The 12,910-nt window shown below is 39.9% G+C and overlaps 1 protein-coding gene and 1 long non-coding RNA gene across 2 annotated transcripts; one reads left to right on the forward strand and one right to left on the reverse strand.

The window, feature by feature from the left end:
* Positions 1-2,280: 2,280 nt before the first annotated feature.
* Positions 2,281-4,228, reverse strand: LOC141792295 (uncharacterized). Its single transcript, XR_012598366.1, has 3 exons — positions 4,208-4,228; positions 2,838-2,897; positions 2,281-2,730 (listed from the first exon to the last, which is right to left on the reverse strand). It is a non-coding gene; the product is annotated as an uncharacterized LOC141792295 (long non-coding RNA).
* Positions 4,229-4,760: 532 nt separating this feature from the next.
* LOC141791836 (5-hydroxytryptamine receptor 3A-like) lies at positions 4,761-12,665 on the forward strand. Its single transcript, XM_074672498.1, has 9 exons — positions 4,761-4,770; positions 4,832-4,993; positions 5,979-6,019; positions 6,136-6,245; positions 6,407-6,576; positions 6,727-6,881; positions 10,512-10,722; positions 10,798-10,980; positions 12,619-12,665. The coding sequence occupies exons 1-9, from the start codon at positions 4,761-4,763 to the stop codon at positions 12,663-12,665; spliced, it is 1,089 nt and encodes a 362-aa protein (XP_074528599.1).
* Positions 12,666-12,910: the final 245 nt, after the last annotated feature.

The raw sequence follows: 12,910 nt of genomic DNA on the forward strand, positions 1-12,910 counted from the left end.
AATGTAGAGAAATAAAATCAGGTATTAAACTTACCTTAGACAATGATATGTCTTTTCAATGTAACAAAACGTCTCACACCTACAGTGTAGTCACAGAGTGGATAGGCATCAGCTAGGTCCTCCACATCGACCAGGGCAACCTCTCTATCAGGAGATATGGCCAGCTCATAAGCTCTGAAGTGCTCATGATACCATGCACACAATATTCTTACAACAAAGCTTAGGCTGTTTTCAACAATGCACATCTGAAGAATTTCTGCAAACTCAGGGAGACCACCTGTTGCACCATAAGGTATCAGCATGCCAACTCTGTATGTGATTCCTTTCAAAGTAACATTTTTGGCTAGATGCACCTCACTTATGTTCGGGTATTTTTGCTTGAGGTTTGCAACTACTTCCTTGCTCAGCACATCTACAGGAAGGGTTGCAACAGTGCCAACTTCAAGTATGGATTTAACCTTGGAAGCACTGTTATGGTAAGCAATCATTTGCTGGTGCTTTATAGCCAGTGTGAGTGGTACATTTTTGAAGCAATTTGTATGGCGGGCAACCTGCTTAAAGAAGCTATGCTTCGCCTCAAATCTCATAGTCCACTGTCCAACTAAAGGCCCAAAACATTCGATCATCCGAGGGTAATGCTCTAGATAGTGATGTTTTGGCAGCAGTCGTGCAGGAAAAAGCTCCAAAAATCTGTCTCTGTGTTCAGTGATTTTGCACTCAAGGTAGGCAATGGTCTCTTTATTATGAGCAGGGGCAACACTGAGTTCAACTATGTCTTTTAAATCAAGTAACACAAGCCACGCAGGCTCTGCCTCAGGTATTAAGTCCCCGATAATTAATGGGAGCAACCTCAATAAATTCCAATTTTCGTGAGCATTACCTCTCACAGTTCTTGCAGTTGAAAAAGTGCGCGGAATAATGTGGGGTTTGTTAGTCTTGTCCCCCCACTTATATGGAAAGCTCAAGATTAATTTGTTTAGAGTGTCAAGGGACAGATACTTTTTGGAAATGAAGATGTTAATGCAGAGGGCAAGTTCAACTGGTACTATTCCTTCGAATAAATCATGAACAATATCAGGAGGGTATCCCTGAGTTACATGGAAATAAGACAAGTTTTTAGTGAACACACAATCCCTCTTCACTCCACAAATACTTGTTGAGCGCTCCTTTGCAGATCTAATGTGTGACTCATGTATGTCTTTTGTTCTTAGAGTAAAGTGTCCTGACTGAACAGCCCTAGCATGAATGTCTGATTTCTCACCTGTACAAAACCTGCAGAAATAGGTGCCAGAGAAGCTTTCGATAAAGCCTGCTATCCCGTGGGCCCCCAAGTTATCAGCAATGACTGACTGGATGGTGCCTTTTACAAACTGTCCAACACCTGAAATAAAGACACCGTTTTTTTCCAGTATAACCAGGTCTTGTATAAGAGGCTCTAAAATCTGTTCATACCCATACACTTTCACATCAGTGCTCTTGCACAATACAGCCAAATAAATCGAAGAAAGAGTTGAGTGAGATCCAGGGGGTAAATTATTCAATATCCAGTACACACCACAAAGTTTATGGATTTTTCTGGATGTGCCCAATGGGTTGCATACTTCAAAATCATCAACATACAATGATATTGATAATTTCAACTCCTCCCCAGTGAAAAAAACATTTTCCCTAAAGAAAACACCATCTCTTACAGATTCATACTGCACTTTACCTGATGTGTTTTTCTGTGACTTGTGCTGATTAATAACACTTTCTAAAATGTCTGTGTTATTCAACAGATGCTGCAGAGATTTCAAAATGGGAACATACTGAAATGTCTTATTTGTTGTAGAATCAAGGATGTACTCAACAGGGTTCACTACACCAAAATTTTCTTTGTAATACTGCTTTCTTTTGTAGACTGTGGCCAGGGGGCCATCTTTTGCAAAAGCTTTGGCCAAAGGGTTAGACTTGCAAGCTACTTCAGCAAGCTCTTTGACAATGGACTCATCTATTTGCACATTGTGTTTTTTCAAAATTTCTGACAAGTTGTTAAAAGTGACAGGAACTGAAGGAGAACTTAACAAAAACTGTAGTTCATGCAGTACTTCATCAATAGCTGTGGCCGGAACAAACAAAATATGCTCCAACTTCAGTATAACTGATGCAATGTTATGCTCAACAAGCTTTTGTGAATCTTCTGCATTACAATTACTATCTGCATCGAAATCACTGTTGGATTCTGTGTCTGCAGCACATGAAACTACATCGACAACTGAGCAGTCTGATTCTTGGGTTCCATTTACAGCCACAACCTCAACTTTGAAATCATTCAAAGTATGGGGATTGTGTTTACGGTTTTTATGAGTATGAAATGTACTATAGATATTTGTTTTAAACACACAACCTTTGAACATACATGTCACTGTTTCATATCTTCGTAAATGCTCATTAACATGACTGAAGTAATCCTGTTCATTTGAAACCTCACAACATGCACATAGATGACAGGAAAATGTGGTTAACTCAGATTGTTTTGATGATGTCTGGGTTTGGTGGGTACGGTATATATGATTTAAGAGACTGTTCCATAATCTAAAAGTGCAAGGACAGTTAGTGTATGGGCAGTGATGTCTAGACCTATTTCCTTGATGGCTATGTTTAAGTTTACAATGTTTAAGCAGTTCGTATCTACTTACAACTGACTTTCCACACACCTTACATTCCCACACGCCCATTCACATATTCAACCTGTGAGAGAAGAGAGGAGAACACAAGATCAGGCTGTAGGTGTCAATCTGACAAACACCTCTTAACAAAGTAATTTAAGATCTTACAGTAGTATCGGGAATACTCACCTTGATAGAGAGGTGCCAGTAAACCGAGACCTACTTGGCTGATATGAATAAGAAAGTTGCCTGGAAAAAAAACCCAAAAAAAATAAAAAGGTTAGTTTGGCTATGAGATATCCAGCCAGCTTCCTAGTGACAGGACATTCCTGTGTGTTCATGCACATATACATTATTTTGATTACTAGTTTAGATTCAACCCATATTGGTATAACAGGGTTTATTATTGTGTCACTTGCACAATACAGGTTTATTCAGATTCCTTTTGCTCAATGGCGCCTCCATCAGGCAGGATACATATATATTCCAAGAGCAACGGTAGAGTTTCACCATTCTGTGGGAAACATGCCGTGGTGTGTTTCAGTACAGAGCACTGTGGACAACACTTATGTTTTATTGTTCATATTTACACTTAATGATCACAGAAATACAGTATTATGTGTGTGTAGACTTGTATGTGATAAATGAGTGTTGAGGATAAAAGCTAACATGTCAATATATAACGAGTTAGCCAACTAGCTTCTACCTCCTGTAGTGTGGCGCCTGGATGTTTTAAGTACGAGTCCGAGCTAACCAGAACTTATTCCGTTCCTGTTCAGGTAATAAACTGAGCAGATACAGGCAGAAAAGCCTTCCACTCATCCTTTTTAAAAAAAAACACAACGCAGAGTCGAGGGGTTATTGAACCATCCAGCTGCCGTGAGGAGCAACTGATAAAGGTCTGCATGTCACAAGTATCTCACGCGAGGGAAATAAGATAACAGAAAGATCACAGCCATGTTACATCACTACCCAAATAACCCTCCCTTAAAGCAGAACTGGAGAGCTTAAGTGAACACAAAAATCTCACTCGCTGTTACTCCTCTAATATTAATTCAATAGATTATCCGTAAAATGAAACCGGGTAGTCATCAGGCAGTCGTCACAAGCCCATGAAATTGTGCACGGCCACTGTCACACGGGGTAGCCGAGTATGAAGCGCGGTTGTATTTACTGGGTCGCCGCGCTTTTCACATGGCTGTGGCTTTACTTTAGAAGGCGCCGCGGCTAGCTATGGGTAGCTACATGGCAGGCTCTAGGTTCCCGGCTTTAACAGATGTGTCCCGCCGAAGGAAGCAGACACATTTTGGGACCATCGTGACGACGAGGCGCGGGTGGGAGTGGGGCTGCTAGCCTGTGTGAAGTTACGCTGGTTGTAAAAACGTCATCGGGACGTGCAGCTACATGCTAATCCTCACTCACTCCGTATTCGAAGGCTAACTTTCAAAACAGTACTCTCTGTCTTTCTGAAAATATAGAGCTAAACACGGCTTCATTTAAAGTAACAAATCCGCAATCCTTTCACCAAAACATAATGTCTGAAATACGACTTTACTTACTGTTCTCAAGTTTTTCCCAACGGTTTGATTTCTCCTCCACACAAGGCGGGTGTGCAGTACTTCAACGGTTGGCGACGTCGTGACGTTACCTGCGCACTGCACATGCGCACAGCTTTCTGACAATGAACATCAGAGCCAAATTGATTTCATCATATACAGTTTACTCAAATTGTTTTAATTGAGTTTATAAGAACCTTATTTACTTTTCATCTAATTATTATCATCAAATAACATTTGGTTCAATTTAATTTAGGTACACTTTATTAAAAAATAAAGCTTAATTGTTACTAGGGCCAAGAATCAGTTTTTTGAGTGTATGCTGGGGAAAAAAAGTCATGTCTTTTCAGCAGTGGGTGATAGTGCTCATGGGAAACTAAGTTTTATCCTAGAAAAGCACATCATCATTGTCCTCACCACACCTTTAATCTAAAAAAAAGAAAACTGGTTCATTTTATTTTTCTTGAGCCCCTGTTATCATTTTCTTTAATTTTTGATCTGAACACAAATGTGAGATCTGACTTGTTCAAAAATCAATCATATTTACCAATATCCCATGAAGTGTGGTGCTTTTTTGAGAAAGCCTAACTTTCCCGATCTTCATTTGTTCCTTATGTTTTTCTTTAGGTGGAGCCTCTGAGTGTAACAAAACCTATCGGGATCTCATAACACACCTGAACTTAAACCAAAACAGAGGCCTGTTTTCAATGATCCGACCTACGAAGAACTACATGCAACCCACAGAAGTGCACCTGGACATGCAGCTGTATGCTATTCTGGATGTGGTAGGTGTTTGATTTTTAAATGTGCATCTGTTTGTCCTCCTGACTAGACTCTTCTGGTCTTGAATTTATTTATTTTATACAGCTGCTCTCTCTGCTTGATGGCTTTATTGTCATCTTCATTGTAGTGAGCCTGCTGGTCCCTCACATTGCTGGTGTGGGTATTGCAAATTGGTAAGCAGATGAAACCTTTCATGAAGAAAGAATGAGAACATTTCAGAGACTAGTCTTTTCAGATTGTCGATGTCTACCCAGTGTTATTGAAAGAAAAATAATGCAACACTATTGAAAGAAGAAATGATGCGACACTATTGAGAACCCTCGCCTTTGCTCCTCTTCTTTGGATCAGTGCCAGTGGCAGCACACACCCACAGCCTCCATGGGAGAGACTCCAGAGCCGAGCACATGACTCTGTATGCTAGCACAAGCAGTGGGTTATTTGACACCTGCTCAGTACAAAACAAACTTGTGTCCCTCTTCATCCCGAGCCGTTCCCGAGGTCAAGTGAAAGGGGAGCCAAGCTTCACCCTCATTTAGTAAAAAGCTTCATCTGTTTGGCGTTGTGTTTTGCTTTGGTTGTGTTTTTCTTACTCCGTACTGTGTCTGCTATTGTAGAGTTGCTCCTTCCACTTGCTTATCAACACTCAAAGTCACTTGCGCACTGGGCGCGCTGTGTTTGGCTGATGTAACCACACTTACTCTCTGCCGAGAAACGCCCTGATACAACCAAAACATCAACATACAGGCTGAGGAGGGGGTTTGAGGTAGACACAGACACTGACACGCATGTATAAAGGCCCAGAAGTGACAACTGAGCAGAATTATTCCTGTAAAAGTTCACTTTTTTTCTTTTTTTGGGGGGAAAATCCTGCAGACTCTGCCTTTAAAGTAACATATTAGTTTTATTAGAATACTAATTTTCTCTTATGTTATCCCCTGAATAGAACTGAATTTGAACAAATTTTCATTAATATTTCTTTTCTCATAGATAGAAAAGGAACAGAAGTTTGCATCCTATGTCTTAATTAACATGGTGAGTCGACTTGATTAAAAAACTGTTTTGATTAAATACACTTTCTTTTTTTTTGTTTAAAGAACTCTTCTTCTTTTTACTTTAATGTTTGTCTGTCCTCATATTTCCCTCTGAAGTGGTGGACAGATGACTACCTACAATGGGAACCGGACAACTTTTGTGGAATGGTAGAAATATGTCTTCCCACTAAGCAGTTGTGGATACCAGATCTAACTGTCAAAGAGATGTGAGTGTAAATGTATGTGTATTTTCACACCCACAAATCCACACACAAGATAAACTCGTGATAGTTATAAGGTTAATGTTGGATTAGGGCTCTCATGTATGGGATTAAGAGATAATCCTGAAAATACAACAAAAAATAGCTCAAATTTTGTTTTTATTTAGGACGGAGAAGGATAAGGCCACTCTGAGTCCTTATCTCATGGTTTATTCAAGTGGGATCATTATACTTCAAAACGACATGATGCTGGTCACCACCTGCAAGATGCACGTTTATAAGTTCCCCTTCGACACTCAGAGCTGCAACCTCACCTTCAAGTCCATCGTATACAGAGGTAATAGTGAGACAAGATGTGTTAGTGGGCATATTTGTTAGTGCCTGATGAAGACGAGTAGCATGTTAATCCACTGTCAAGAATTGAACACACGGCTATCCTGTGACTCCTAGTATCCCATCAAAGCGTTTTTTTCCTCTCTTACCTCAGATGATCAAATGGTGCTTCATGCTCCCGGTGCTCCCTGGAAACAACAGGCAGGAGAGATGTTAGGGACCCAGTCTGACTGGCTTTTAATCAACATTACAGTCACAGAGAATCATCTTGGCAAATACGGCATCCATCAAAGGGAGATTATTTACACTGTAAGTATTTCACTCCACGAAACAGATTAGTGTAAGGTAAGCTGTGTTAAAAGAAATAAGCACGTCGCTAGAATGTTATGTGAGTACACTGTTTAGTAGTAGAAATGCACTTATCTGTCTAAATGTTTAGACAGTCTGAGTTAGTTACTCACATGTAGACTCACAAGTCTCTACAGCTGCTCTGCTCCTTTCAAACTGGCACAGCCTGGTAAGAATCAAACTGCAGTGCATGAATTTGGTTGCAAACTCTAAACCACATCTAGACTGCACGTGAGCTAAACTGTGTCTCTGATTGGACAATCAAAAGATCCTAATAACTTCTAAACCACAGAATTAGAAAAAAAAAAAAAAAAATCATCCCCAGCACAGTGTGTGCTGTTAGCGAAATAAGTGTTTCAGACCCAATTTGTTTTTTGAACCGGGCAGTAAATATGCTTTTTGATGCCTTAAAAGTCTCTTCCCCATAGGCTTCATTTTTCTGGATGTTGCCCCATTCCCAAAGACAGATTAATTGGCCGGCTGGTTATTTGATGAAATTTTGGAATAAACAGAATTGGCTATTAATAAGGTAATGTATATAGACACTGCAGGAAGCCTTTTTCTTAGTTAATGTACACTGCATTGGTGTCGGTATACATTTTTTTTCCCTTTTTTTTGGAACAATTTGGAAATCCCCTCCAAAAAGTAGGGTTATTTGTAGGGAGTAGGGACCAGGCACTTTCTCTCCCTCCCTGTGCGATAAAGTGTGTGCCCATCGCTGTGTGTATGCGCCAATGTGTTTGTGTGTCTGTGAACACTTCAGAGCACAACTCTGCCATACGTGATACAGAGAGCAGAGGAGAAATGTAAACGTGGGGCCATGTAGAGACAGAAATGACATCTTGTCATGTAAATAAGATGAATAACATAAGGCTTTTTAGTCTGTGAAATAATCCAATTAAATCAGCCAAACCCCAAATGTAATAGTAGAGGAAACGCTGATTCATTTCCCGACCCACTGTAATGTTGGATGCCCTACATCAGGGGTCACCGACCTTTTTGAAACTGAGGGCTACCTCAAGTGAGATGAGTGGTATGGAGGGCTACTTGTTTGATACAAAGTTCCTGAACAAAATTACATGGATCACTTTTAAATAGCAATAATAATAGTAGTAGAAGTAATACTATGGGCAGAGAGTGCTCACATGTCAGTGTTAATTATTCCACAATTATAATTAATGATTTAAACAACAATGATGATCGGAAACATTTCTGGAAAGAGCTAAATTGTGACCTGTGCTGTTTTTGGACATGCCTGGCAGGCACCTGAAGTGGCTCTTGTTGGCGCCCAGGTGCCCGTGGGCACTGCGTCAGTGACCCCTGCCCTAAATATTGGACTGTGATACTGTTATAAACAACAGTCTACCATATTTCATTGCAATTTTTTTCTCCATTGGTGTATGAGCTTCATTATGATATGGTACTTTGCTGCTATAAACAACAGCCTGCCTTGTTTTATTGTCTTGTTTTTATTACCATTTAACTTTTTTTTTTTAATTGAATTTTTAGTAGGGCTGTCATTTTAACGCGTTTATTAGATTAATTAATCACACCCCAAATTAACGTGTTATGAAAAAAAACGCAGATTAATCTGGATCCAAAACCTACATGGCGTTCAAAGACACACTTATTTTCAAATGTTTGGCATTTACAAACCGTTTGTCCTACTTGGAAAAGTGTTGTTCCAGTGTTCTCAGATTTTCAAATTTCCGATTGTCCCTGAATATATCACACCTGACGTCAGCAACATGCTTTAGACCGTGGGGAAGCGAGAGTGGGTCCACATCTCGTTTATTCACACGTCCTTTTTGAAAATCTGCAGAAAATCAACCGTTTGCTCTAGCTCAATTCTGTAAAAGACAGATAATTCTACACTCTTTACTACATTAAAAAAGCCCCGAATGATCAATGTATGTTCTGTATTTAAATCTTAAGAATTCTTTGAAAATTTGCTTCCATCTTCCTGGTGTCATGTTTCAGCTTGGGGCTGCTGTGCACCAATGAGCAACAGTTTGTGTGTTCAGAGCATGTAAAACTGAAAATACTTCACTTTTCTTTGATCCAAGACTTGAATTAAGTGTTTTGTACATAGTTCCTCACAGTTTTTAGCCTTTAGCCCTGGTTCTCCTGACCTCATAGAAGTATAGAAGTTCATATTGCAGTGAAAATTGGGTCCATATCGAGTAAGAATGTGACAGAAGCAAAAAACATCCTAAAAATCAAATCAGCTTATCTTAGGTGCAGGAGTGTGTAGATTTTGTAAAGATAGAACCATAAAACTTTTTTCATTTGTTCCTTATGCCTCAGGGTACCTCAAAATGTGTTGTATATATTCCCACCTTATTTTTAAACGTTTTTTTTTTATTTATTTTAATGTCTTGGAATTCAAATTCTTTATTTTGGGACCTTAAGCAGATATGAGATTAAAATGCGATTAATTAGATTAATTAATTACAAATCCTGTAATTAATAAGATTAATCTTTTTAATTGCCTGACAGCACTAATTTTCAGATTAACTGTTCCCTGTGAGTTTGCATGAACATGTGGCTATTTGCATTTGTTTGGTACTCCGGCTTCCTCCCACAGTCCAAGAACATGCTTTTCAGGTTAATTGGTCACTCTAAATTGTCCGTAGGTGTGAGTGTGTGCGTGAAAGGTTGTCTGTGTCAGCCCTGTGACTGACTGGCGACCAGGGTGTCCGCCTCTGGCCCATTGACAGCTGGGATAGGCTCCACCCACCCGTGACCCCGAACAAGCTTAGTGGTTCAGAAAAGGTATGAATGAATGTTCCCCGAGATAAAACATGATTGTTTCATCAAATGGCCTTTTCCCCAAAAATCCATCTTAGAAAAAGGGGGTTGTCTCATATTCAGGATTTTCTCATATTCAGTGCATTCATAAAGTATTTATTAACTTTTCCATAAAAGAAAAATCAAATAGAGCAAAGATGACAAGAATATAAATGATGGCTAAACCAAACGAAACTTGACACGACCAGAATGCAGTCACAGGACGGCAAATGTCAAAAGAAAAAAAGATGAAACTAATAATACAAATACTTTAAAAGAATAATGAAGCTATACCCTTTTTATGAATCAAGGAGCATAGTCACACACGCCAAACACCTGGTGGCTGTGGCTCAGTGTTAGAGTCTCTCAGTCCAATGGTTGGAGGTCTGATTCAAGGTCCCACTGTCCACATACGTCAGTGTCTTTGAGCAGGAAACTGCCCCCATTGCTGTGTGATGTGCTCTGGGTCCACTTACCTTTAAACAAGCCATTCAAGTATCCCATACAGTACCCCTGAAATGTGTATCTCATCTTTTCTATTTTGAGAAAAAAAAGAAGACTAAGAATGTTAACTTCATTGTGATTTGTATGGAATAATGCGTTTTATTGATTGTTGTCTTTTCTCACATTAACAAAAACAACAACATGATAATGGTATAATATGTTGACCATCAGCCAACGTGCTCTCTGATCATCAGCATGGGCCGTTGAAAGACTGATACAGATTGACCACTAATGGTTATTTTTTAAGTTATCAGTGTGTGTTTCAACCTTCTAACCCTCACACTTCATATTTCACAGGTCACCATGAAGAGGCGGCCTATACTTTACACTGTCAACTTCATCCTTCCTGTCTTCTTCTTCTTGTGCTTGGATTTTGCTTCCTTTCTGATCTCTGAGCGCGGAGGGGAGAAGCTCAGCTTTAAGGTCACCGTGATGCTCGCTGTCACAGTGATGCAGCTCATCCTGCATGAAATTCTGCCTTCCTCTTCAGACGCAGTCCCACTCATAGGTGAGACGTAGTCAGTCAGAGCTGTTTTCATTGTTCTTGACTAACTACGAACTGATAAAGCTTCTTTCTCTCCAGCGGTGTACTGTGTGGGTATTTTCGGTTTGATGATGATAAGCCTCCTGGAGACAATTTTGGTGATGTATCTGAAGGAGAGAGACTCTGCACCAAAAGACAATGAGACCAAAGACCATGACGAAAGCCAGGGTGAGGATGGTGGAAAGGCGTGTGGCAAAATCAGCTTCTATCACTGCTTTGAAGGTAAGATTTATTATAAAACTTTAAAAGTTTTTCAAGAGGCTGTGTAACTATTGGTAGAAACATACTTTAGTGGATGGCAGATAATTTAAACCTTTTATCTAACAAATAAAAAGCTGAATAAATGTAATTGTTTCATGTATGGATAATCCTACAAAAACAACATATTTCAACTTACTAGGGAGTTTTGCAATAGATTGGTAACCATACAAAGTATAAAAAAGTGTTGTTAAGAGCCTGGGTCTCTGAGATGTAGCCGTTCTTTACTTTGTGAGAGACCTCTGGAGAAAATAATGCGGGGAATCTAAAATAAATGTTTGTATACAGTCACGAACAAATGTGTATTTTATCCCTCTCAGTAAGAACTACCGTTAAGAGGTTCAGAGGATCGGGAGAATTCTCTGTATCAAAGAGACAAGCCTAAAAAAAAATTACGTAATGATGACGATCTTTGGGCCCTCGAACAGCATTGCATCAAAAACAGACCTGACTCTGCAGTGGAAATTGCTGCATGGGCTCCAAACAAGCGGCAACATCTGGTCTAAGAATATGAAACAATGCTGAAGTGCTAAAATCTGCTGTTTCTCGAGTGTCTGCTTGAGGCTGGTGTCAGAAGTACCAGAAGTTACATACACACCAAACCAAAAAAAAAAATTTTCAGAGCAGAAATGAACCTATTTACAGCCTGGTTCAAACACGTCTCTTGTCTGAGTTGCTAATTTTGCTATCGGCACACACTGTACTGGGGGTGAATTTTTTTCTGACTCAGCCGTTCAGAGGATATAAAGATCGTGAGCTCCCCCAATAAGAGGCACAACTCAGGGTCACGTGACTGACAGGCGCCCAGTAGCTGTAAATGAATCCCTTGCCACTACCAAAATGGCCCTGATAGCTGATGTACTTCGTTTGATTTCAGAAACAGACAGGTGACGTCGGCGAGACTATGTCCATGTTTTATACAGTCTATGGCTCCAAAACACTTGCAAAGGCCACTGTCTCCAAACACAGCTCGTTGTTATATCCACAAATGTAGACTTAAGACACACATCGTACTGAGAAAGTCATTTGTAAACATTCTGACACTTCTCTGAGCCTATGTTCATTAAAATCTGCACCGTGGTTTGACAAACCGAAGTTTGACACTCCTTTTGGAAAACAAGAACACCACTGAGCGCTCCCCTCTAAAGGAGAGACCACCTTGTCTGCCTGGATGTCAAGCTTTTAATTCAACAACTTCCTGTTTCGTGTGTTGTTTTATTCTAACTATTTCAGTTTCTTTAAAAATCTTTTCAGACGTCAGAAAAAGGATGAAGAGTGCATCTGCCTGCTGCGTGTCCTCTGGGGAAATACCATCTGAACAGCTTCAAGTGACATCAGAGGTCAGGATCATATTTCTATAGTGACCAACAAAAGCTAAACGCACTGCAATGGCTGAAATGATGTGCCTGATGATTAACGTGCATTATATCCAGAAACGCTGCACACTTAAAAGCCAGTTCAAACATACAAAGCAAATGCTATGGCTGAAACACACTGCAAAGGAAACAAAATGCACGGTAAGGCAAAACAACTGCATTAGCATCAAACACGCAGCAACTACCAAAACAAAACTTGAACTGGGGAGATTACATCTCTCCTCAGAGGACATGGTGGAAGTGGCCGGGACAGGGGCTGTTGGTCTTCACTGATGGCCCTGCGACCAAGACTCAGATAAGTGGTGGAAAACAATATGATGATGATGATGATGATGACAAGACAAAAACCTGCTTTTATCTCAAATTACGCTTTAATTCATAGCTTTATAAAAAACTTGCAGTGACCCTACAACGCTTAAGACTCTGGTATGACCACCCTGTGTGATGTTTGTTAAAACACTTGGGAATATTAGATGTAAAGGCAATATCAACAGTCTCAACCCACTTCTAAGATTATG

Source organism: Halichoeres trimaculatus, unplaced genomic scaffold, assembly GCF_033239565.1.
Source record: "Halichoeres trimaculatus isolate MK-OKI-2021-1 unplaced genomic scaffold, fHalTri1.1 fHalTri1_scaffold_6, whole genome shotgun sequence".
NCBI classification, from domain to species: domain Eukaryota; kingdom Metazoa; phylum Chordata; class Actinopteri; order Labriformes; family Labridae; genus Halichoeres; species Halichoeres trimaculatus.

Bases quoted from the DNA above. Each gene is read 5' to 3' on its own strand.
- LOC141791836 (XM_074672498.1), top strand. The intron at 4,994-5,978 runs GTGTTTGATTTT...TCTCATAGATAG, and splicing joins TGCTATTCTGGATGTGGTAG to AAAAGGAACAGAAGTTTGCA. The intron at 6,882-10,511 runs GTAAGTATTTCA...CATATTTCACAG, and splicing joins AAAGGGAGATTATTTACACT to GTCACCATGAAGAGGCGGCC.